Source organism: Erythrolamprus reginae, chromosome 12, assembly GCF_031021105.1.
Source record: "Erythrolamprus reginae isolate rEryReg1 chromosome 12, rEryReg1.hap1, whole genome shotgun sequence".
NCBI lineage: Eukaryota > Metazoa > Chordata > Lepidosauria > Squamata > Dipsadidae > Erythrolamprus > Erythrolamprus reginae.
Genome location: NC_091961.1, coordinates 3,612,287 through 3,638,876, shown reverse-complemented (window position 1 = coordinate 3,638,876; position 26,590 = coordinate 3,612,287). Strand labels below are relative to the sequence as shown.

General features: G+C 45.5%; 1 protein-coding gene across 2 annotated transcripts in view; it reads right to left on the bottom strand.

Annotated features, from left to right (window-relative positions):
- The window catches only part of SEMA4C (semaphorin 4C), a 112,753-nt gene that overhangs the window by 9,189 nt on the left and 76,974 nt on the right, over nucleotides 1–26,590 (bottom strand). For both annotated transcript variants that reach the window (XM_070765506.1, XM_070765507.1), the window contains exons 5-14: nucleotides 21,753–21,851; nucleotides 21,540–21,636; nucleotides 20,811–20,927; nucleotides 16,381–16,532; nucleotides 15,249–15,424; nucleotides 14,326–14,470; nucleotides 13,070–13,292; nucleotides 9,727–9,842; nucleotides 5,127–5,284; nucleotides 3,764–3,834 (exon numbers count right to left, since the gene is read on the bottom strand). In XM_070765506.1, the coding sequence (XP_070621607.1) occupies nucleotides 3,764–3,834; nucleotides 5,127–5,284; nucleotides 9,727–9,842; nucleotides 13,070–13,292; nucleotides 14,326–14,470; nucleotides 15,249–15,424; nucleotides 16,381–16,532; nucleotides 20,811–20,927; nucleotides 21,540–21,636; nucleotides 21,753–21,851 (1,354 nt within the window). The remainder of the gene's footprint in view (nucleotides 1–3,763; nucleotides 3,835–5,126; nucleotides 5,285–9,726; nucleotides 9,843–13,069; nucleotides 13,293–14,325; nucleotides 14,471–15,248; nucleotides 15,425–16,380; nucleotides 16,533–20,810; nucleotides 20,928–21,539; nucleotides 21,637–21,752; nucleotides 21,852–26,590) is intronic.

Genomic DNA, 26,590 nt, shown 5'->3' with positions numbered 1-26,590 from the left:
TCTAGTTTATGAGCTATGAGCCTGCAGCTTGCGTTTGATGTGCAGGTAATACGATGCGGTATTGTCTGCCGGCCGCTGTGAGAAAACGGTTGCAATCACAGGGCTGCCTGCACGAGAAACTACACTTTTGATCCTGCCGGGAGTTCATTTTGACTCACTCAGCCAGGCAAGCCGACGACCCCTAAACACTCTTCTTTGTAACCAACCCCACAGAACTGTTCACACAACAAAAGGCATCTGCGTTTGTGCAGATGATCCCAGACTTCTAGATATAAATACTGGGGTCCTCTCTGTCTCTTTCTCTCCCTCTCTCCCCCTCCCTCTCTCTCCCTCTCTCTCTCCCCCCTCTCTCTCCCTCTTTCTTTCCCCCCCTCTCTCTCCATCCCTCTCTCCATCCCTCTCTCCCTCCCTCTCCCTCTCTCCCTTCCTCTCTCTTTCCCCCCTCTCTCCCTCTCTCCCTCCTCTTTCTCTCCCTCTCTTTCACCCCCCTCTCTCTCTCCATCCCTCTCTCCCTCCCTCTCTCTCCCTTCCTCTCTCTCTCTCCCTTCCTCTCTCTCTCCCCCTCTCTCTCCCTCTCTCCCCCTCCCTCTCTCCCTCCCTCTCTCCCTCTCTCCCTCCCTCCCTCCCTCTCTCCCCCCTCTCTCTCTCCCTCTCTTTGCCCCCCCTCTCTCCCTCCCTCTCTCCCTCTCCTTCTCTCCATCCCTCTCTCCATCCCTCTCTCTCCCCCCCCCCTCTTTCTCTCTCTCTCACACACACACACATATATATTCTGTCGGATCACCCTGGTATTTTGAAGGAGCGTCACAGCTCCTTTTTGCCTCTCGGCCCAACCCAGGGCCATTTCAAGGCAGTTCATTTATTCATAGCCGACAAACTATATTCTGTATATATCACCTGTTCTGGCCTCATCAGAAGGGTATGGCTAGCTGATGAGGCCAGAACAAGGATGAAAGAGTGCTATCTCCCTTAATTTTAAAAATTCAGCAAAAACATGTGATACATACAGAATACTGTATAGTTTGTCGGCTATGAATAAATTAACTGCCTTGAAATGGCCCTGGGTTGGGCCTAGAGGCAAAAAGGAGCCGTGACGTTCCTTCAATATACCAGGGTGATCCAACAGAAAAAACATATAGCCCCTCCCTGGTACAAAGCTGAAGGGATCAGAACCTGTGGCCTAGAGGTTAATACAAGGCAGGAGCTACAGGATCAAATCCCAGTAAGGGTATGGCTAGCTGATGAGGCCAGAACAAGGCTGAAATAGGGCCATCCTAGTCTCCCTTAATTTTAAAAATTCAGCATAAACAAACCTGTTTCGACTAGAGGTGGTATTCAACCGGTTCGGGCAAACCAGTAACGGCCATTTTGAGCATTTCAGAGAACCAGCAAATTATTATTATTATTATTATTATTATTATTATTATTATTATTATTTATTAGATTTGTATGCCGCCCCTCTCCGAAGACTCCTCTGGTTGGCCCCGATCTCCCAAACCCACCGTTCCCTGTCCTATATTCCTCCCTTTTTTTACCTCAGCTGATTCGCTTGGTAGAGCAGACTGCCGCGCCTCAGCTGAGGTAAACAACAGCTTTACTCACCAGCACCAACAACGAGAGCGGCGAAAATGAAAGTCAACGGAAGGTTCTAAATTTAGGCAAGGAAAACAATATGTACAGTTACAGTACATGTGGCACCTGGCTCGACAGTAGTAACTGTGAGAGGGATCTTGGAGTCCTAGTGGACGACCATTTAAATAGGAGCCAGCCGTGTACAGCAGCTACCAAAAAACCCAATACAGTTCTAGGCTGCATTAACAGAGGGATAGAATCAAGATCACGTGAAGGGTTAATACCACTTTATAAGGCTTTGGTAAGGCTACACTTAGAATACGGCATTCAGTTTTGGTTGCCACGATGCAAAGAGGATGTGGAGACTCTAGAAAGAGTGCAGAGAAGAGCGACAAAGAGGATTACGGGACCGGAGGCTAAAACATATGAAGAATGGTTGCAGGAACTGGGCATGGCTAGTTTAATGAAAAGAAGGACCAGGGGAGACATGATAGCAGTCTTCCAATATCTCAGGGGTTGCCACAAAGAACAGGGAGTCAAGCTATTCTCCAAAGCATCTGAGGGTAGAACAAGAAGCAATGGGTGGAAACTAAACAAGGAGAGAAGCAACTTAGAACTAAGGAAAATTTTCCTGACATTTAGAACAATTAACCAGTGGAACAGGTTGCCTCCAGAAGTTGTGAATGCTCCAACACGGGAGGTTTTTAAGAAGATCTTGGATAAGCATCTGTCTAGTGTAAGGTCTCCTGCCTAAGCAGGGGGTTGGACTAGAAGACCTCCAAAATCCCTTCCAACTCTGTTTGGAGTCTTTGAGTGCTGTCATTTATTTATTTATTGGATTTGTATGCCGCCCCTCTCCGTAGACTAGGGGTGGCTAACAACAGTAACAAAAAAACAGCATATAAATCCAATACTAAAACAAGTAAAAAAACCCTTATTGTAAAACCAAACATCCATACATACAAACATACCATGCATGAATTGTAAAGACCTAGGGGGAAAGAATATCTCAGTTCCCCCATGCCTGACGGCAGAGGTGGGTTTTAAGGAGCTTACGAAAGGCAAGGAGGGTGGGGGCAATTCTAATCTCCGGGGGAAGTTGGTTCCAAAGGGCCGGGGCCACCACAGAGAAGGCTTTTCCCTTGGGCCCCGCCAAACGGCATTGTTTTGTTGACGGGACCCGGAGGAGGCCCACTTTGTGGGACTTAACCGGTTGCTGGAATTCGTGCAGCAGAAGGCGGTCTTGTCATGCTTTCAAGCTGCGCATCTCAGCCAAGTGCATATGCCAAGCACATGTCCAGAAGGTCCTGAGCATGTACGGGTGAGGATGCGCGCTCACATTTTTTTGGCACTGCTGGGCGAATCAGCATGTGACTCCCACCCCATCTCCGACTCAAAAGTCAATCTCCATCCTAGTCCTTGAGCTAGCTTTTGAAAAGGTGTCGTTGTGTTGATAAAGAGCTTCAGGGGTTTTGGGGGGGTTTTCTATACCTTACAAAGAAAATCTATACAAAATGTTTTTCCGTTGGCACTACGTCCCAGCAAGATTAGCTAAAATTCATACTAATACAAGTAACAAATGCTGGAAATGCAAAAAAGAGGTAGGAACCTATTATCACATGTGGTGGCTATGCCCAGAAAAGCAAGGAAATTTTGGAACCAAATTCAGATCTGGATGGAAGAAATATTAGGTTATAAATTAGAGGGGAAACCTGAAATGTATTTACTAGGAATAATTAGAGGACAACCCAGTAAAGAAAATTATTGTCTAATAATCCATATATTAACTGCAGCAAGATTGGCATCTGCGCAAATCTGGAAGCAAGAAAAGACGCCAAATGAAGAGATGGTAATTTAAAAAATATTAGACTGCGCCAAATTAAGCAAATTAACTTACGAAATGCAAAATCAACAAAATAAACACTACTACAGAGTATGGGAAAAATTGTACAACTGGATCGAGAGAGAAAAGAGAAACTAGCAGTAAAAGATTATTATGGGATTGTAAAAAAATCAACTTGTGTTTTATGCATATAGGGAAATGTAAATGTTAAATGTTAAAAAAAAAAGAAGAGCTTAAGGGTTCTATTTCAGGACACACAAGGTATAAAACTCTCGCAATTCCACACATGCAAACAAATGGGAGAGCGGTGAAAATGAAACAAGGGGTTGACATTTTGTTGAGAGGACTGACCTGGTCTGGACGAACGCATGGGGTTACACATCGCCGGCTCCATCCCCAAATCTTGGAACAATATAGAGGTCCTGTAACAGCCGAAAACACAACCCATCGGATGATTAGTGACATGTGAAAAACACAACAAGGCTAAGCAAGGAGTCCTGAGGAATAATTTAAGGCAATGTTTCTCAACCTTGAAGATGTGTTGAACTTCAACTTCCAGAATGCCGGCTGGGGAATTCTGGGAGTTGAAGTCCACGCATCTTCAATTGGCCAAGGTTTCAGTAACGTTGATCCAAGGATTAGAAAGAACAGGACCAAAACCAGGCTCCCTGCCACAACTCTGAATTAAAAAACAATCCGTGGCTCCATTCCTTGAGAAAGTAACCAAGGAGAGAAGCAACTTGGAACTAAAAAAGAGCCGGGGTGGCGCAGTGGGTACAGTGCTGTACTGTAGGCCACTGAAGCTGACTGTAGATCTGAAGATCAGCGGTTCAAATCTCACCACCGGCTCAAGGTTGACTCAGCCTTTCATCCTTCCGAGGTGGGTAAAATGAGAACCCGGATTGTGGGGGCAATTTGCTGGCTCTGTTAAAAAGTGCTATTGCTAACATGTTGTAAGCCGCCCTGAGTCTAAGGAGAAGGGCGGCATAAAAATTGAATGAATGAATGAATGAATGAATGAATAAAGAAAGAAAGAAAGAAAGAAAGAAAGAAAAATTTCTTAACACTGAGGACAATTAACCAGTGGAACAGCTTGCCACCAGAGGTTGTGGGTGCTGCAATCACTGGAGGTTTTTAAACAGAGACTGAACAGTCATCTATCTGAAATGGTCTAGGGCAGTGATGGCAAACCTATGGCACGGGTGCCACAGGTGGCACATGGAGCCGTATCTGCTGGCACGCGAGCTATTGTCCTAGCTCAGCTCCAACATGCATGTGTGTGCCAGCCAGCTGATTTTTGGCTCTCACAGAGGCTCTGGGAGGGTGTTTTTAGCTTCCAAAGAGCCTCTGGGGACGATGGGGGGGCATTTTTACCCTCTCCGGCTCCAGGGAAGCCTTTGGAGCCTGGGGAGGGTGAAACACGAGCCTACTGGGCCCACTAGAAGTTGGGAAAAAGGCCCTTTCCTGCCTCCAGAGGCAGAGGAAGCTGTTTTCACCCTCCCCAGGCATTGAATTATGGATGTGGGCACTCGGGCATGCGCAAAAGCGTGCGTACATACACTTTTGGCACCCGAGGGAAAAAAGGTTCACCATCACTGCCATAGTATTTAGCATCCAAAGGTCCTTGTTTAGAAATATCAGGGTTCTAGACCTTATGGTTGCAAGAGAGCCAAAAGGCTCTGTAAACGGCCCCAGCTGCCCCGTCGCATCTTACCCATCGTACGCATCAATCCGGACGCAGCGACTTCCGTTCCAAGTCCACGCACAGTAAGGATCCTTGGCGAGAATGCAGTCGGAACACGTCTTGTACTTGCTGCAATTGGCCACGGGGACCTGAATGACTTGTGTGTTGGAGCCGATAAAGAGGGCTCTCTGAGAACGGAAAAGAAGAATTACAGGTCATCGTTGCTTAACGACTGATCCCTTAAGGACCGCTCAAAGTTATAACAGACTTCCTTCAAAGATACTTGGGACTTGATTCAGAGTTCTGATGGCTGCCCCCATCACCACAGTCAACCATCCCAATTTGGTCAATTAGGAAGGAAAGACTTCTGGCCCATGTTACCAACAGAAAAAACATATAGCCCCTCCCTGGTACAAAGCTGAAGGGATCAGATCCTGTGGCCTAGAGGTTAATACAAGGCAGAAGCTACAGGATCAAACCCCAGTAAGGGTATGGCTAGCTGATGAGGCCAGAACAAGGCCGAAACAGGGCTATCCTAGTCTCCCTTAATTTTAAAAATTCAGCATAAACAAACCTGTTTCGACTAGAGGTGGTATTCAACTTCTGGCCCATGTTACCTTATTTTTGGTGTATAAGACGCACCCTTTTCCTCCCTAAAAGAGACTGATAATTTGGGTGTATCTTCTACTCTGAATATAGCTTTTTTTCCAGTCCTAACTAGCTGATAACGATCTTCCCAGCTCTTACCTTGCAGGCTCTTTCATTGTTACTCTTTGCAAGGAATGTTTTCCAAACCCTGTCTTTTTAGGGTGCTTTTTCCCCATTGCTTTACTTGCTCCAAATGTTTCTTTCCAGGCCTAACCAGGTGCTAACAATGTTCCCAGCTCTTACCCACTTGCAAGCTCTTTCATTGTTACTCTCTGCAAAGAAGAATGTTTCCCAAGCCCTAAGTCTTTGCAGGGTTTTTTCCATTGCTCTACTCGCTCCGACCATTTCTTTCCAGGTGCTAATGATGTTCCCAGCTCTTAATGGCTTGCAAGTTCTTTTACTGTTACTCTCTCAGAATAAAATTTTTGGGAAGCCCTTAACCAGGGTATAAAATAACGTGCTGAAGCTGACCAGACTAAGGACGCTAGCCAGATGAATACCTGGTAAGCAGATTCTTTTCCCTATTTTCCTCCCCAAAAACTTAGGTGCATCTTATACTCCAGTGCGTCTTATACTCTGAAAATACGGTAAGTCAAAAACACCGTACACTTTACTAAAACCAAAGTAGCTGCAGGAGAAGCAAAGCCGGATCTGAGATTTTCACACACAAAAGATTAACGGGTTAACTGTCAATGTTCAATCATGACATCATCACAGTCTGGGTTGTCGGCAGCCAGCTCAGCACCCCACAGTCAGAGTGACCATGAGTTATGACAGCCTCCCCCAACAAACAAACATTTACTCCTGGTTTCTGGGAAAAACCCAGCCATTGCGGGCAATAGGGTCACTTAACAGCTAGAACATTTGCTTAACAACTGCCACAAAAACGATGTCATAAAAATAGGTCATTCCTATGATCACCTGCTATGCCACCAGCATGATATGTGATAGTAATTCTAGGCTCAGTTGTGGTTGTTAAGTAAACAACATGAAATTGTGGTTGTTAGCAGAGTTAGATTTTTCCCATCTAGATCCATTCTAATACTTAGGAGGCCTGGGGGAAAAAATTCACCCTCCGCTTTCTGAAAGCTGGGTGGGAAAGTCCTATGTGCCAGACAGACTATGGCAAAGGCCTTCAGCCAAACACGGAACCCTGCTTCTGTTTGTTCAGTCAACTAAGTTTCTAGCCCTGATGCTTGCAGAAGGCAGGCAACTTCTGAGAAAACCTCTGACATCAGAAAGGCAGGGAAGAGTTGCTGGCTTCCGCCACTATCGATACACGCCATGTGCCGCTCCGCATTTCCGGTGGGCACGTGCATATACCACATCGGGAACCAAGGTCACACCAATAAGTGGCTGAGAAGAGGAGGAGCGAAGTAACCAGGCAACCTGCTAACATCACTATTGGACAATAGGACCAATGACGTTTTAATCAGGTGAAAACTGCGGGAACTTTCAGAGTCGGGTTCCACCAGTTGTGCCAATGTGATGTGTCCAATAAATTGTCCTTTGAGGAATCTACCTGCCTCAAAGTTCTGCTTTCAGTGGGTGTGTTACTGGAACGCCGACGCCCAGACAGTGCCTTAGCCTGTTGGGCGACCCAAACCATCACATTAAACCAGTTGATTCACTTGGGTGCAGCCGTGTGAGGGGGAGCCCAGCCATTTGGCTAAGCCACCTTGGCCTCAAGCACGGCATATTCTGCGAATCTGGGTTCCCTGCTATGCGGCACTTTCCCAGTTCCTGACAAGCGGCTTTCTCCTCTTCCTCAATGGCTTCTCCTTCACCAGATCTTTATCACTGGCAGGCGCCTTTGCATACAATTATCAGATGGAAGATAGTGGCTTTAAGCTGCCGCATTTACTGTATTTTTGGGAGTATAAGACATACCTTTTTCCTCCCTAAAAGAGGCTGGTAATTTGGGTGTATTTTCTACTCTGAATGTAGTTCTTTTTTCCAGCCCGAACGATCTTCCCAGCTCTTACCTTGCAGGCTCTTTCATTGTTTCTCTCTGCAAAGAATGTTTTCCAAGCCCTAAGTCTTTGCAGACTTCGATCTAACTTGCTCCGAATAAGCTTCTTTCCAGCCCTAACCAGGTGCTAACGATGTTTCCAGCTCTTACCAGCTTGCCAGTTCTTTCATTGTTACTCTCTGCAAATAATGTTTTCCAAACCACAAGTCTCTGCAGGTTTTTTTCCCCATTGCTCTAACTTGCTCTGAATAAGTTTCCTTTCAGCCCTAACCAGGTGCTAACAATGTTCCCAGCTCTTACCTGCTTGCCAGCTCTTTCACTGTTTCTCTCTGCAAAGAATGTTTTCCAAGCCCTAAGTCTTTGCAGGGTTTTTTCATTGCTCTAACTTGCTCTGAATAAGCTTCTTACCAGCCCTAACCAGGTGCTAACAATGTTCCCAGCTCTTACCTGCTTGCCAGGTCTTTCATTGTTTCTCTCTGTGAAGAATGTTTTTCAAGCCCTAGGTCTTTGCAGACTTCACTCTAACTTGCTCTGAATAAGCTTCTTACCAGCCCTAACCAGGTGCTAACGATGTTCCCAGCTCTTACCTGCTTGCCAGCTCTTTCACTGTTTCTCTCTGCAAAGAATGTTTTCCAAGCCCTAAGTCTTTGCAGGGTTTTTTCATTGCTCTAACTTGCTCTGAATAAGCTTCTTACCAGCCCTAACCAGGTGCTAACAATGTTCCCAGCTCTTACCTGCTTGCCAGGTCTTTCATTGTTTCTCTCTGTGAAGAATGTTTTTCAAGCCCTAGGTCTTTGCAGACTTCACTCTAACTTGCTCTGAATAAGCTTCTTACCAGCCCTAACCAGGTGCTAACGATGTTCCCAGCTCTTACCAGCTTGCCAGCTCTTTCACTGTTACTCTCTGAAAAGAATGTTTTCCAAGCCACAAGTCTTTGCAGGGACCTTTTCATTGCTCTAGCTGCTCCAAATGTTCCTTTCCAGGAGCTAATGATGTTCCCAGCTCTTACTGGCTTGCAAGCTCTTTCATTGTGACTCTGTCTGAATAAGGTTTTTATTAAAGCCCTAACGAGGGGATAAAATAAAAAAGGTGACCAGTCTAAGGATGCTAGCCAGATGTATTGATTCTTTTCCCTACTTTCCTCCCCAAAAACCAAGGTGCGTCTTATACTCCAGTGCGTGTTATACTCCGAAAAATACGGTATCCTGAGTTGGGTTGGCAAGGTTGTGGTGAGGACAACCGTGGGAGGAAGCATCAGTACTATCTGAAAGGTGAACTTTATCTTAGATACCAATTTTCCCTAGGAATCTAAGCAGAGACCCACCATAACCCCTCAGGGATGAGTCTGAAGGCGTCGTCACACAAATGCAGCCATTGTGTTTCCACTTCCTGATGTCTGCTACAATAAAAGTCATGGTATAGGTGCCATGCAGTAGGGAAATCTTCCCTACTAGTTCGGAAGCATGTGCTTTTGCGACCTCTGCGCATGCGCAGAAGACTACAGAGGATTAAAAAAAAAGAAAATGGTGAGGTCCGCCATCACTACCAGTTCTCCGAACCACCCAGGAGGGAATTGTTTTTAATAGGAAAGTGAACTACAAGAACAAGGTTAGTTGGGGAGAAGATCAGAAGCAAACTGAGAAAATATTATTTGACTGAAAGAGTAGTAGATGCTTGGAACAAACCTCCAGTAGACATGGTTAGTAAATCCATAGTAACTGAATGTAAACATGCCTGGGATAAACATATATCCATCCTAAGGTAAAATACAGGAAATAGTATAAGGACAGACTGGATGGACCAGGAGGTCTTTTCCTGCCGTCAATCTTCTATGTTTCTAAATCAGCTGTCCAGCAGCCACAGCTGCTGTCAGATATGGCTCCATGTGGCACTTGTGGCAGGCATGCTGTTAGTTCACCATCACGGCACTAAGACTTCTAATTCTTGCAACCGTGGCCAGAGGCTAAGAATTCTGGAAGCTTTAGACTTCATCTCTGGACCTTATCTTACCTTTGGTACTGATAGCACCAGGCTCTTGATGGGTTGGGCTTCCTCAAAAACTTGCAGTTCTTCTATGAGATGGACACCCGAAGGCAAGGCCACCGCTTTGTGCAACCAACCGTTCTCTGCGCAAAAAAAACCCAGAGCAGGAGACAGTTCAATGATTAGTAAGATCCTTCCCTCCTTACAAAGCTCATAGCATGGCGGGAAACACCAGCTTTGCCTACAGAACGTCACTCCCAGCATCTCCAAGAGGGCAGAACAAGTTTATTTGTTTATTATTTATTATTTGGACTTCTATGCCGCCCTCCTCTGTAGACTCAGGGCGGCTCACAACAAGATAAATACAAAAATAAAACATATCAGAAATCCAAAATCTAAAATGAATCTAAAACCCTGATACTTAAAAAAAACCCTGTAACTGGAAAAGGCAGGGAGAAGCCTCCGCGGAGCCTCTCTAGGAATCTGCTGGGAGGAAACAGGTCTGGAAAAGGCAAGGGGAAGCCTCTGTGGGGCCTCTCTAGGAATCTCCTGGGAAGAAACAGATCTGGAAAAGGCAGGGAGAAGCCTCTATGGGTCTCTCTAGGAAACTCCTGGGAGGAAACAGGGCCGGAAAAGGGGGGAGAAGCCTCTGTGGGTCTCTCTAGGAATCTCCTGGGAGGAAACGGGGCCGGAAAAGGGGGGAGAAGCCTCCGTGGGGCCTCTCTAGGAATCTCCTGGGAGGAAACGGGGCCGGAAAAGGGGGGAGAAGCCTCCGTGGGGCCTCTCTAGGAATCTCCTGGGTGGAAATGGGGCCGGAAAAGGCGGGAGAAACCTCGGTGGGGCCTCTCTAGGAATCTCCTGGGAGGAAACGGGGCCGGAAAAGGGGGGAGAAGCCTCCGTGGGGCCTCTCTAGGAATCGCCTTGGAGGAAACGGTGCCGGAAAAGGGGGGAGAACCCTCCATGGGGTCTCTCTAGGAATCTCCTGGGAGGAAACATGGCCAGAAAAGGGGGGAAGAAACAGGGCTTCCACCCTCCCTGTGGTTTCCCCAATCACGCATATTATTTGCTTTTACATTGATTCCTATGAGAAAAAAATTGCTTCTTCTTACAAACTTTTCTACTTAAGAACCTGGTCACGGAACAAATTAAGGAGAAGTACCACTGTACTTTAAATTGTGATCGGAGTCTAATCTGCAGCCAATGCAGCTCACAGAGTGATGATGAGACATGAGCATATCTTGGAAGGCCCAAGACTGCTCGCATGGCTGCAGTCTCCAAACTTCTTCTTTAAGAGTAGCCTCAGGTAGAGGGCATTGCAGTAGTCGAACAACGAGGTGATGAGGGCATGAGTGACTGTGAGAAGAGACTCCCTGTCCAAATAGGGCTGCAACTGGTGCACCAGGTGAACCCATGCAAACGTCTCGTGCAAAGTTCAGGGATGACTACTGGTCATTCCTGGCACCTCAGGGCCAGTTGGACCAGGTTTTGACTTAGCACAAGGGGAAGCAAAAAAACCAGTTGCTGTCCTTAGATCTGACCACTTCCCTGTCTCGACCGATATTTCTTTAAGGCTTTTAATGAAGGGCAGATGCCCTCAGGAAGAGGTGGCCCCATAAACAAGCTGACCCTGCAGAGCTTTAAAGATGAACAACCAGTCCTATGAATTGCACCCAGGAAAAAAAGAGCTGTTGTTGGAGTTACTGCAATTTTTTTACTTCTTTGCTTTGCTGTTCCATTTTTTTTTTTCGTTGTTGTTGCTTTAATCACTTTCTGCTGAACGCATCAAAAGAAGGATTTGTTTATTAAAAAAAAAATCAGCTAAGTGGTTAGAAGAAGCAATTAAACACAGCGGCTGGCTAGCGACTGAAAATACTCCTTGATAAAGAGAGCTTGTGATTTACTCCCTTTGAAATTGCTAATAATAAAAAAAACGGCAGAGGAGGAGAAGAGCTCCCGTCTCCGAAGGCGCATTTCACACTTGGTTGGCAAACAGGAGATGGGGCTTCTTCGTCCCAGCGAAGCCTCCAAATATTTTTTGTCTCCAGTCTCCAATCAATTTTTAACTAGCAGAACTACCTGCCAGAATCCTGGCAAGAGAATGAAAACTACCATATTTTTCGGTGTATAAGACGTCCCTAAAAAAGCTGATAATTTGGGTGCATTCTTATACTTTGAATGTAGCTGTTTTTTCCCAGCCCTAACTAGCTGCTAACGATCTTCCCAGCTCTTACCTTGCAGGCTCTTTCATTGTTTCTCTCTGGGAATAATGTTTTCCAAGCCCTAAGTCTTTGCAGGATTTTTTCATTGCTCTAACTTGCTCCGAATAAGTTTCTTTCCAGGCCTAACCAGGTGCTAATGATGTTCCCTGCTTGCAAGCTCTTTCATTGTTACTCTCTGCAAAGAATGTTTTCCAAGCCAAAAATCTTTGCAGGTTTTTTTTCATTGCTCTAACTTGCTCTGAGTAAGTTTCTTTCCAGCCCTAACCAGGTGCTAATGATGTTCCCAAGCTCTTTCATTGTTACTCGCCACGAATAATGTTTTCCAAGCCATAAGTCTTTGCAATAAGCCATAAGTCTTTCCAAGCCATAAGTCTTTGCAATAAGCCATAAGTCTTTCCAAGCCATAAGTCTTTGCAATAAGTCCCCCATTGGTCTAACTTACTCCAAATGTTTCTTTCCAGGTCTAAACAGGTGCTAACAATGTTCCCAGCTCTTACTGGCTTGCAAGCTCTTTCATTGTTACTCTCTGCAAAGAATGTTTTCCAAGCCCTAAATCTTTGCAAAGTTTTTTCCATTGCTCTACTTGCTCCGACCATTTCTTTCCAGGTGCTAATGATGTTCCCAGCTCTTACTGGCTTGCAAGCTCTTTCATTGTTACTCTCTCTGAATAAATGTTTTTTTTAAGCCAGGGGATAAAATAATGTGCTGAAACTGACCAGACTAAGGACGCTAGCCAGATGAAAACCTGCTAAGCAGATTCTTTTCCCTATTTTCCTCCCCCAAAACTAAGGTGCGTCTTATATTCCAGTGCGTCGTATACTCCAAAAAATACAGTATTTCTCTGATTAACTTTTATGAGCGAGTCAGCAGTTGTTGTTTTTTAAGGGTAAACGGGAAAGCTGTCACTTAAACATTAACGGAAAAAGGTTCCCGTGTGCCCAATGTGCTTTAAAGCACAAAATGACTTTTTGTGTGTGTGCTTTTGAGTTGAGTTTGACTCCTGCTAATCACAGATAATCCTTGATTTTGAACATTTCATTGAGTGACTGTTTGAAAAACACTCCCCAAAGAGGTCCCCAAGTCTTAAAGTGGCCAAGTTTGAAAACCTCTGCATTATGTGGACATAGCTGCAATTTTGACCTCTTTATTACCTGTCCCGATGTACAGCACTTCGTAGGGCTTGCCATCCAAGCCGTGAACTCTTTCCACCACGAGCTGGGTAAAGTTGGCATCCTTTTTGACCAGCAAAGGCTGGTTGCCCTGTGGGGGCACGGCCTTATCCATCAGGGGATGCTTCTTGGCAAAATTCAGGGTGTTATCTGGGAGCTCCAGGGAAGTGGAGAAACTGTTATATCGGTGCCAATCCGTGATACACTGGAACAAAAAAAGACAACGGGCGCAGGATTTAGGTTAAGAGCTTCACGTATAGAAAGCTTAGAACTACGTCGCCTTAAACACGACCTAAGCACAGCCCATAAAATCATCTGCTACAACATCCTTCCTGTCAATGACTACTTCAGCTTCAACCACAACAACACACAAGCACACAACAGATACAAACTCAAAGTAAACCGCTCCAAACTCGACTGCGGGAAATACAACTTCAGTAACTAAGCAGTTGATGCATGGAACTCAGGGGCGGCTCACAACAATAATAACAATACAATATAATACAAATCTAATATTAAAAAGGACAAGTTAAAGACCCATTATTACTAAAAACAATCAATGCTACACAATCACACCACACTCAAATGCTACAAGTCAGAAGGGGGGAGATTAGTCCCCCCCATGCCTGGCAACATAAATGAGTCGTCAACATCTTGCGGAAGGCGAGGAGGGTGGGGGCAGTTCAAATCTCAGGGGGAAGTTGATTCCAGAGGGCCGGGGCTGCCACAGAGAAGGCTCTTCCCCTAGGTCCCGCCAGACGGCACGCGAGCAGATATCTGGCATGCGATATCTGCTGGCACGCGAGCTGTTGCCTTAGCTCAGTTCCAATGATTTTTGGCTCACACAGAGGCTCTGGGAGGGCATTTTTGGCTTCCAGAGAGCCTCCGGGGGGAGGGGGAGGGTGTTTTTACCCTCCCCTGGCTCTAGGGAAGTCTTTGGAGGGAGGGCAAGACACAAGCCTATTGGGTCCACCAGAAGTTGGGAAACAGGCTGTTTCCCATCTCCAGAGGGCCTCTGGGGGGGAACTCTTTTCGCCCTCCCCAGGCATTGAATTATGGGTGTGGGCACTCATACATGCGCAATAGCACCCAAGGAAAAAAAAAGGTTTGCCATCACTGATCTAGGGCCATATTTTTCAGCCATGGCCACTTTAAGATGGACTTCAATTTCCAGAATTCCTCAGCCAGCAATGGGGAGGGGGGTATTTTCTGCCTCAGAGGAGGGACATAGGACTTACAGCGCCCGGACGCGGAATGGGTTCCTGGTCTGAGTAACGAATCCACTTCTGAGCAATTTCACTGTATTCCTTGTAGGGACCTTCGAAGACTTTCTGCACATCCAGGATCTGGTACTGACAAACTGCCGAAACGTCTACGTCTCCCCTGCAGGAAATCAAAGAAGAACCAGGTGGTTGAGGGTTCACGTTTGAGAAGGTTTATTCTCTCTCTCTCTCTCTCTATCTATCTCTACCTACCTACCTACCTACCAACTACCTACCTACCTACCTACCTATCTATCTATCATCTATCTATCTATCTATCCTCTCTGTCTGTCTGATGTATCTATCTATCCTGTCTGTCTGTCTGTCTGATCTCTCTCTCTATATATATATCTATTTATCTATCTATCTCTACCTACCACCTACCTACCTACCTATCTCTACCTACCTATCTATCCTGTCTGTCTGTCTGTCTGATCTCTCTCTTTCTCTCTCTCTCTCTCTCTCTCTCATTTCTATGCCACCCTCTCCAAGGACTCGGGGCAGCTCACAACATATAATAAACAATATACAAGAGCTTGAATCCAATTAATTAATTAAAAACTAAAACCCAAAAGACCATTAAAAAAACAATCATAGAATAGCAAAGAATAGCTTTCCTCCCGTTTTTGGGGGGCAGCCCCTGAGAAACCAGAGCACATCTCAGAGAATGGTGAAAAAAGTCCAGACAGAAGTCCCAACAGTGTGATGCAACCTCTTCCCAGTTTTTACCTGGGATGCCCAGAAAGGATTCCTTCATAGCCTTAACAGAACCCAAGCCCAATTCTTTTTCAGAAGAATCTACCAGTGTCTCCAGCTTCAACCCACCCCCTGGAGCCAACCTTCAATTTTATCAGCACCATTAGAGGCCCCGCCCTCTGAAAACTCACGCCGTTCCTTACCAGCGTGCCTGGAAGACCCCGAAAAAGCTGGTCTCACGCCAATGGTCGCCGATCAGCGTGTAGGTCCCTTGGATTCGGTTGAAGTGCAGCTGCTGCTCTGGAATCGAACACAGCAGCCGAGCTTTCAAAAATGTCGTCCACCTCTTCTGCAAAGTACGGGCACCGCCGACATCGCCCTGCAGTGACCGAAGAAAAGAAGGGCCTTTAATCTCCCCCCTATGTCCGACTGGCGTTGAGATGCTATTTTCTCACCCTTCCTTGAGCTCCCAAACAGGAGCGCCTAACTGCAATTCCCATGCCAACCTCTAGAGCAGTGTTTCCCAACCTTGGCAACTTGAAGATATCTGGACTTCAACTCCCAGAATTCCCCAGCCAGCATTCGCTGGCTGGGGAATTCTGGGAGTTGAAGTCCAAATACCGTATTTCCCCGAAAGTAAGACAGTGTCTTACTTTCTTTTTATACCCAAAAGCCCCACTATGTCTTACTTTCGGGGTATGTCTTATATTGGAAAAAAATTGTCAAATTTTTTGTTTTAACCATAAAATTAACATTTAGACACAGTGACGTATGGAGGGGGGGCGGCGCGGAAGTGGGCAGGAGGCGGCGCTCATTAAGATCAGAGGGAGGTGGCAGACGCGGCGACGTATGGAGAGGGGGACGGCGCAGGCAGCGTTCATTTGGATCAGACGGAGGCGGCAGACGCGGTGACGTATGGAGGGGGGGCGGCACGGAAGTGGGCAGGAGGCGGCGCTCATTTGGATCAGACGGAGGCGGCAGACGCGGTGACGTATGGAGGGGGGCGGCACGGAAGTGGGCAGGAGGCGGCGCTCATTAAGATCAGAGGGAAGTGGCAGACGCGGCGACGTATGGAGAGGGGGACGGTGCGGACATGGGCAGGAGGCGGCGCGCAGCTAGATGAGAGGGAGGCGGCAATACCCCCGTGTTTCCCCGAAAGTAAGACATATGTCTTACTTTTGGGGTATGGCTTATGTTAGCCGACCCCCCTGAAACCCCCGATACGTCTTACAATCAGGGGTGTCTTACTATCAGGGAAACAGGGTATCTTCAAGTTGCCAAGGTTGGGAAACACTGCTCTAGGGAGACCCCAGAAAGAGAAGCACCATCACCTACCTTGCAGATCCGAGCCACTCGGGCTACCACCTGGTCAATGTCACAATCGTATTCCACCGCTCGCTCACTGAAGAAGAAGTAAACTTTGTCATCATCTCCGATATCGCTGCCTTTGCTCTCCTGGACAAATGCTGAGCCCACAAAGTGGGGTTCTGCAGAGAGAAAGAGGGTCGAGATAAATCCCGTATTTCTCCCCTCCAAATAAGACCCAGCTCCAAAATAAGCCCTAACACACACACACACACACACACACACACACACTTCCCAAAATAAAGTTAAGTCCATCAGCCAAACAAAGGCATTTAGCATTTCCCCAAAATAAGAGCTAACTGTTCTGTCCCAGGTAAGAACATAGCAAAACACACAGTTGGTTCTAACTTATTTTAATCGACAACCGACTACTAATAACTGTCTTAGTAGAGGTCACACACACAAACACACACAGTCTGCATTGGTTGCTGATCAGTTTCCGGTCACAATTCAAAGTGTTGATTATGACCTATAAAGCCCTTCATGGCTTCGGACCAGAATATCTCAGGGACCATCTTCTGCTACACGAATCCCAGCGACCAGTTAGGTCCCGCAGAGTGGGTCTTCTCCGGGTCCCATCAACTAAACAATGTCACTTGGCGGGACCCAGGGGAAGAGCCTTCTCTGTGGCGGTCCCAGCCCTCTGGAACCAACTCCCCCCAGAGATTAGAATTGCCCCCAACCTCCTTGCCTTTCGTAAGCTTCTTAAAACCCACCTCTGCCACCAGGCATGGGGGAATTGAGATCCTCTTTCCCCCTAGGCCTTTACAATTTTATGCATGGTATGTCTGTATGTATGTTTGGTTTTTTATATCAAGGGGTTTTTAATCGTTTTTAGTATTGGATTATTATTGTACACTGTCTTATTATTGCTGTTAGCCGCCCTGAGTCTCCGGAGAGGGGCGGCATACAAATCCAATAAGTAAATAAATAAATAAAATCGGTGGTAAGTCACGTTTTTTTCTTTAGCGCCGTTGTTAACTTTCAACGGTCATTCAATGAATTGTTTAAGTCAAGGACTACCTGAATGTGAAGTTTATTTATTTATTTGTTTGTTTATTTATTTGATTGGTAGGCCGTCTTTCTCCTTGCGGACTTAAGGCGGCTTACAAAGATAAAAATATAAAACAGAGATAAAATAGTATGAACAGTTAAAAAGTTGAGAAAAATAAAAAAAACAATATAAAAACAATCACCCCTCATTCACGCTATTGGCTGGAGAAAAAACGATTGCTCTTAACACCTTTCGGAAGGCGAGGAGGGTGGGGGCAGTACAACTCTCTGGGGAAAGTTGGTTCCAAAGGACCGGGGCCGCAACAGAGAAGGCTCTTCCCCACAGACCTGCCAGGTGGCATTGTTTGGCCGACGGGACCGATTCTGTGTGACCTAACTGGTCGCTGGGACATGTGAGGCAGAAGACAGTCCCGTAAATAATCTGTTCCAATGCCATGTAGGGCTGGTAAGTTTTACAGAAGCGTTTTAGTAAAAGACAACTGTAAACATCCACAGATAATTCAGCGTTTAGAAGCCACTCAATCATGAACTGTGAGTAACGGCAGGTCTTCAACCTCGGAGTGTTTGGGGACTATAAATCCATCTTCCAAATGCGGAGGGACTAATCTCCTGGCCCTAAGAAACATCAAACATCCTCTGATCCGTGTCTGTAGTATAATCCAGTGTAAAAAATCTTCCTACTCTGTGTAAGATCTCTCCCTTCTCCAGAGTTAAAGGAGTATGAAATCTCCTGGTCAGATGGGGTACTTAAATCATCTTAAGATCATGTCCGGGGCTCACGTGCACACGACACTCCTGGGAAGGGCTGTCCAAGGCTCATTTTATTCCAGAAAATCCAATCAGTTACTAAACTCTCCTCTCTCCGAAGATACCAGGTTCACACACACCCCAGAATGTTCTCTACCAGCCCACAGTGGGCCCGCTTCCAAAGCAAACCCTGGATTGAAGCCATTCACGCACACACACAGAGTATTTATTTTCTAAAAATGCCAGTGAGGTTTGCACGGAACGAGAGGCAGGGAATTAGATGGTGCTGCCAGAGACTGGCGCACGGCTTGATGAAATGTCATGAGCTGGGTGGCATTAAAAAAAATAAAAATTGAATGTATAATAAAAATGTCAGCTTCTCACTGATTTGCTTTCAGTTAATTATGAGAAAATTAAAAGTAATTTAGCGCAAAGGCGGCCTACACCTCTGTCCAGATGAAAGAGATGACATCGTAGATTCGGCGTGAAGCCTCTGCCCGACACCATGGATGGCCACATCGCTCCAGGAGGGATCTGATCAGCGAAGCCTTGCCATTTTCGGCGCCACCAGTATGCCCTCCGAGGCCTTTGCGGGTGCGCATGTATTCAAGCAATTGTTCCTCGGGATCTTTGAATCTGCACTTAGCCAGGACGGATCGGAGGCGAGTAACGAAATCGTTGGTTGACTTGCCCTCAGATTGGCGCATTTGTGCAAATTGGTGGCGGTGGACTCGAACAGGAGTTGTCGGCTGAAAGTGAGCGGCAAGCTTGGCTTGGAGTGTTGACCAGGCGATGGTTTCTAAAGTATCTGGGTCGATGAGAGTGGAGGCTAAGCTGTAAATTGCTGGTCCGCAATAGCTTAGGGAAATAGCCCGTTTCCTGTCGTCATCTGCATCTTGTAGGTTGCTTGCTTGTAGAAAGATTCTAAATTTGGACATGTATGATGTCCAGGATTCCGAGTCTGAATTGAAGAAAGGTGGCGGTGGAGCCATGACCGAACTCATGGTTGCTTAGCGGGAGTTCGACCTCCTCGTCGCCACTGTTAAATCACTGCACCGGAGACTTCTGTTGATCCATAACACGTTTATCCAATAAAACACAACGAGCAAGCGTTCTCCTGAAAGGCAACTCCCAACAAGGGCAACGGCTAACCCGTTGCCCTATTTATACCTTTCTTAAACGCGGGCGTTTTCTAACTGACAACCGTTTAACTTTGGCGGCAACTTACATTTAGCCGCGTCTTAACCAATCAGTGAATTTCTTCAATTATTTAAACAAACACAACAGTATCAGTCCAAGATTTGGCTTTTGTACATGCGCAGGATTTCACTTGCTGCACATGCCCAGAAGCCAAATCTCATGTAAGCGCATGCAGGCGCGCATCAGGGGTGCACAGGTGCATGCACATCCTGAAAAATCGCTACCGGGACATAGCACCTTACCGTTCCGGTAGCAGGCCATCACTAGATCCGATGGTGTAAGACAACTTCCTGTGCAGCCTAATTTCTAATACAGATGTCAAATTGACAACAATTCCACCATGTAATTACCTGCAGTTACCAACAGATGGTGCTAAAGAAAGAGATCCAGAAAGCGCAAACTCTTTGTTGCCAGCTAGTGGCTATTGAGTGTTCTGCCACAATCTTGATCTTAGAAGCTCAGCTAAATTCCACATTCTCAGCACATGAAAGCCACCATATTCTGAATGAACATCACAGCCTGCGTCCCACAACATGTTACGACAGTTAGATTCCCACCATATATTGACCAGACCCTGATCATATTCATCTAAATGCAACCTAGCGTCCTATGCAAATCTAGTTATTCCAAGACAAGTACAGCCATGCAAAATATATAAAGCAGTGTGCCCATCCAATATACAGCACATGCATATGGATCCTCCTACCGCCCAGCACAGAAAATGTTGGTTCACAAAGGAAAATCATTTTCTAAAATGTACCCAAATGTTTGTCCATTATGCTGGAAATGCAAAAAAGAAACAGGTACATTTTACCATCAATGATGGACATGTTCAGAAGTCAAAAATTATTGGAACAAAGTGAGGGAATGGTTAAAAGAAATAACAAAGGAAGAACTGGGGAAAAAACCCAGAATTATATTTACTGGGTATTCTCAATAAGAAATTTTAAAAAGAAGTACGACAATCTGATTATTCACATTTTGACAGTGGCAGGGATTATATATGCTCAGCAATGGAAATCTGATAAAATACCAGAGGAAGGCATGATGGATTGTGATGGATTGTGCAAAGATGGACATGTTAAAAAAGCTGGAAGGGAAAGAAGACTCAGAATATTGTGGGGGGAAATTTATAATTGGCTAGAGGATAGAAATAAAATAACATTCAAGGATGAATATCCAAAAATGTAAAAATGCAAAGCAGTACATTAATATATATATAAAAAAAGAAAAAATGGAAAATTCTCCGACTGAAAATTCTAAATGAGTAGGGAAAGCAATTTCTCAAGCAATTTTTGTTTTATGTTTTGTTTGTTCTGTTTGTCATTATAATGTTTGTGTATGCATAAAAAATTAATTAAAAAAGAAAGGAAAACCCTTATGTAACTATGCTGAGATGATCCACAGAAGAAACACACACACCCCTTGTAGCATCTCACCATTGAGCCACGTAGGCAGGTGCTCAGTTTTGACGGGATACTGGGGGCCCAGGTTGCGCAGGATCACAGGATCGGTACCCAGGAAGTTGTTGTGTGTTGCGGAGTACAACTCTTCCTCTGAAAGAGGGAAGGAAAAGGCAATAGCTTAGCTAAAGGGGCAAACCTGCAACGCTTATCACAGAGATGGCGAACTTTTCTTTCCTCGGGTGCCGAAAACATGTGCGTGCATTCTATCACACGCGCACACACCCATAATTCAATCTACCAACCCCGCGCATGTGCACACGACCCCAGCCCCATATGGTCCTGCCCCTGCGCCTACACGCAGACCTCCCCTCTCCATTTCCCAGCATCCGGTGACCTTCCTGGAACCTGTGGAGGGCAAAAACTGCCTCCCCCACCCGTCGGAGGCCGGAAGTGGCCTGTTTCCTGACTTCTGGTGGGCCCGGTAGGTCTGTTTTTCACCCTCCCCAGGCTCCAGAGACTTCCCTGAGGGCCCCAAACCCCCCAGAGGCCGGAAACAGTCCGTTTCCCAACTTCCGGCAGGCCTGGTAGTAGATGCTTGGAACAAACGTCCAGCAGACATGATTGGTAAATCCACAGGAACTGAATTTAAACATGCCTGGGATAAACACAGATCCATCCTAAGATAAAATACAGGAAATAGTATAAGGTGGACCAGGAGGTCTTTTTCTGCCGTCAATCTTCTATGTTTCTATGGTCACTTACCCACAATGAGGCTTGTGTATCCCTTGGCGGGATCGTACGGACATTTGCCCTTGCCTTCCTCGAAGGAAAATCTGTCCAAGGAGAAGGTAGCCAGATCCTGCAAAAGGCATGGTTGAAAAAGGAAAAACTGTTAATAAACCCCCACGCCAAGCCGCCCTTGCTCAAACCGTATCACGTACGGAAAAAATAAAACCCCTTTCCCACTCTACTCACAATGTAGCCGCATTTGGGCTGGAAGGCATAGGTGCCACAAGTATACATGTGCGAGCTGTTGTAGGTCTGGAGGAAGCGGATGTAGTTGAAACATTCAGTCTGGGGAGAAGGAAAGAAGAGGTTTGTTAACAAACTCCTGCACAAACCCACCTGGGCACCTAAGGGGGGGCTTGTGCTGAGCATCGTTGCGCGAGATTCAACATCCCGAAATTGTAGCTGTCTTGAACAGCGGGTAGCGAATTCTCAAGGCGGCTGAGATTGGCTTGAAGTGGAAAAAAAACCCAACAAGATCAGAGAAAGCCGAGCAGGGAAAGGAATTTAGACATCAGAGAAAGCTTCGACAGCCTGGAGCACGGTCTCTCCCCGATCCTTAATTTTAAAGAGCATCTTTAATGGAAACTGCAGAGCGCACCTTTTCCAGGGCCAAAATGTGCAACCGCGGCGGCAGCAGGGGAAAAAGAAACCAGCATTTGATTCAACCTTGGCTTACCGTATCTTTAAAAAAAATATTTTATCTCATTAAACATGAAACTCAGTCAACGGAACATTTTAAAAAAGTGTTACAAATACCACTGACTGGTGCTGTGGGTTGCTGCCAGCGTCCTAAGGATCAACCAAGTATCTTCTTAAAATATATGATGTTCCGAGTGGCGCAGTTGTTATTATTATTATTATTATTATTATTATTATTATTATTATTATTTATTGGACTTGTATGCCGCCCCTCTCCGCAGACTCGGGGCGGCTAACAACAGCAGTAAAACAGTACAACAAAATCCAATACTAAAAAAAACAGTTAAAAACCCATTATATAAAAACAGTCATACATACAAACATACCATGTATAAAATTGTAAAGGCCTAGGAGAAAGTGTATTAGTTCCCCCATGCCTGGCGGCAGAGGTGGGTTTTAAGCAGCTTACGAAAGGCAAGGAGAGTGGGGGCAATCCTAATCTCTGGGGGGAGTTGGTTCCAGAGGGTCGGGGCCGCCACAAAGAAGGCTCTTCCTCTGGGTCCTGCCAAGCGACATTGTTTGGTTGACGGGACCCAGAGAAGGCCAACTCTGTGGGACCTAACTGGCCACTGGGATTCGTGCAGCAGAAGGCGGTCCCTGAGGTAATCTGGTCTGATGCCATGAAGGGCTTTATAGGTCATAACCAACACTTTGAATTGTGACCGGAAACTGATTGGCAACCAATGCAGACTATTGCAGTTATTTGCAGTTCCACTGGTGTTATTGCAGCAATGATTTGTGAAATTCTTGGACATGGTACCAAGTGATCCCCAGGACAATGGGTATTACTGTTGTTAGAAACATAGAAGATTGACGGCAGAAAAAGACCTCACAGTCCATCTAGTCTGCCCTTATACTATTTCTTGTGTTTTATCTTAGGATGATTTTATCTATGTTTATCCCAGGCATGTTTAAATTCAGTTACTGTGGATTTACCGACCATGTCTGCTGGAAGTTTGTTCCAAGCATCTACTACTCTTTCAGTCAAATAATATTTTCTCACATTACTTTTAATTTCCCCCCCAACAAACCTCAGATTGTGCACCCTTGTTCTTGGGTTCACTTTCCTATCAAAAACACTTCCCTCCTGAACCTTACTTAACCCTTTAACATATTTAAATGTTTCGGTCATTTAAATGTTTCGGAGGTTGATCAATCTCTTTTTGTAGGTGAGGTCTCCAGAACTGAACACAGTATTCCAAATGGAGTCTCACCAGCGGTCGATACAGTGGGATCACAATGTCCCTCTTCCTGCTTGTTCTACCTCTAGCTATGCAGCCAAGCATCCTACTCGCTTTCCCTACCGCCTGACCACACTGTTCACCCATTTGGAGACTGTCAGAAATCACGACCCCTAAATCCTTCTACTTTTGCTAACACAGAACTGCCAATACAATATTCTCCTCTGTTAGGATGTGTTCAAAGTTGTGCGTGCTGCCTCTTTAAAAGGCCACAAAACCAGTGCTTTCTTTATCTTTAAGGCATCTTTATCTGGGCCTTGGAAGCTTTTCTTCCTGCACTCCCCAAGCTTTGCTGGCTGAGGAACTCTTGTGGGAGTTGAAGTCCACAAGTCTTAAAAGTTGCCAAGGTTGGAGACTCCTGCTCTAATCCACTCAGATAATTAGTTAATTGACAGCAGTTACTCTGGATATCAATCTTTGTCCTTGCAAGCTGAATCATTTTGCTCCTATGGGGGAGGGAGGGAATTACCATATTTTTTGGAGTATAAGATGCACCTTAGTTTCGGGGGGAGGAAAATAGGGGGAAATTTGCCTACTAGGTGTTGTTGTTGGCTCCAAGCCAGCTCCTGTAGCTGGGGATTTTGATCTGGAACAGTGGGAGTCATTCAAGCAGGCGTTTAGCTTCTGTACATAAAAGAGATTTTCTGGATTCAACTGCCTGTCTGTCGTGTGTGTTTGACTTAATTCTGGGCTTGTGGGTAGCTAATTGCAATTATCCAGGCAGAACACTAGGTATTCATCTGGCTAGCCTCGGCAGATGATTTTATCTTTTGGATAGGGCTGAAAAAAACATTCTTTGGAGTAGCAATGAAAAAAGCTTGCAAAGAATTAGGACTGGGAAAAAACTTCTTCGGAGAGAGTAGCAATGAAAGAGACTGCAAGCTGGGAAGATCGTTAGCGCCTCGTTAGGGCTGGAAAAAAAGCTGCCCGCAATGCATATAGATCCCCCCCCCAATGAACAATTCCCCCTATCCCCATGCAAATGCACAGGCCTTGCTGAAGCCTGGAACGGTGAAAAAAATGGCCAAACGGGCAAACTAGAAATTTGGAAAAACGGACTTCCAGCTTGCCGGTTGTGCTGTTTTTTGCACTGCAGGGCTTCGGGAAGCTGATAATGTTGCCTAGTTGGATCGTGAAAGATCTGCAACGAAACCACGGAGCTCGGAGAGGAAAGAAGGAATCCGCAGTTCAATCCTGAACTACGTTTATTGCATCAATTGCCTTTTTATCACAAAGCTTCTGAGATGCTGCTTCTCCAAGGGAGCTTCTTCAACGCCAGCGTTGTACATTTTTATAGCTCCCTTTCCACCCAGGTGATAGTTTGCAGCAGGTAAAAAGTCCCTTATTAGGCTGTTGAGTACTACACATAATGGCTGGGGAACCTTTCGGTGATCTGGCGTGGCTTCTCTGTCATTGGCCAACGAGGCTCTGAGATGGCCGTAGCACAGATGATTAAAGACTTTGAATATTTGGATGACGAGCTTTCCAGTCAATTCAGCTGCATCCAGAGTCTCGCAGGGGAAATCATGTTCCAGATCTGTTTATAATTATATCTGTTAACCCCGTTTCAAAGTGATGCATTTGTCCTGTGGATAATTCTTTTCACTCTTAAGAGTGGCTTTGAGAAGCAGAACTACGCTAGCTTCTGCTAAGGGCAGGGCAGAATACAAGTAACACTGGGGAGCAGCAATTTCGTTGTCTTAAATTTGTGACTTGTTTTCAACTAACATTTGATCTCTGGATCCAAAGATAATTACAGTTTTTGTCTATCACGTCAACTTTTTAAGCTACAGGGTACCCTCCAAACTCATACAAACTGTGCATATAAAGGAAAGGAAAGTAAAAACTTACCAAATACAGTGGTCCCTCTACTTAAGAACTTAATTTGTTCCGTGACCAGGTTCTTAAGTAGAAAAGTTTGTAAGTAGAAGTAATTTTTCCCATAGGAATCAATGTAAAAGCAAATAATGCGTGCAAACCCATTAGGAAAGAAATAAAAGCTCGGAATTTGGGTGGGAGGAGGAGGAGGAAGAAGACGAGGAGGAGGACAGTCGCTGTCCAGAGCAAGGGGAGCATTTCTTTTCTCTGGGCGCTGGCAGAGGTTCATTCCCTCTCCAAGCGCCCAGAGAAAGGAAAACACTCCGTTTGCTCTGGGCTGCCAAAGCCTCCTTAAGCGCCACCTAAAGGCTCCTCTGGCAGCACAGAAAAGCCCGAGATGGCCGGGATTAAAGGGGGAATGGCAGGAAACTGGCCGGGTCTTCGTGCCGCTCTCAAATTTCCTGGGAATTTTTTCCGGGCTCGGGTTCTTAAGTAGAAAATGGTTCTTGAGAAGAGGCAAAAAAATCTTGAACACCCGGTTCTTATCTAGAAAAGTTCGTAAGTAGAGGTACCACTGTATATTGTTTCCAAAGAATAATTTTATTCACACAAAGGTTATAATAGTTACTGCAAGTTAAATTGTGTTCATACAAATTGTTGTTTTTTTAAATCGAACAGTAATTATTAAGGTAAAAATGTTCGCTTTATAGCTTTTTCTGGAGTGTTTAATCTGTGGACATTCTCGCTTGATGCTCCAACAATAGTCAGCCATCCTATGTAAATCCCATCTACCTGGATCCCCTGCCTCCACGGTCTTCAAATCTTGGTGGAATCGCTCACCCTGCTCATCACTGACTGCACCAAAATTTCCCGGGAATTTAGCAAGGTGGCTATGCAAAAAATGCAATTTGATCCTCATGTTGCCTAATTAACTATATTTTATTTATATAAATAAGGTGTAGAGAAACCGAAGGGCTACAAAGACAGCTCCAAATCAGACAGTCTGTGTCGCATTCTTTAGTTTTCCCTCTTTCCCTCTTCTCGTTTTAATATTATTCTGGAAAGCCCTGGCGTTGGGAACACTTGCTTTCATCCAATCATGTATATTTAATATCCGTTTAAATAGCCCAGAGTAATTTTTTCATTAATCAGAAGTAACTTTCATTAAAAATAGATGGGAGATCCCAAGTTGATTCATCCTTCCACATTAGACAGGGTGAATGAGGCTAGGTAGGCTGTAGGATGCCAGTTGGAGAACGCTGGTTC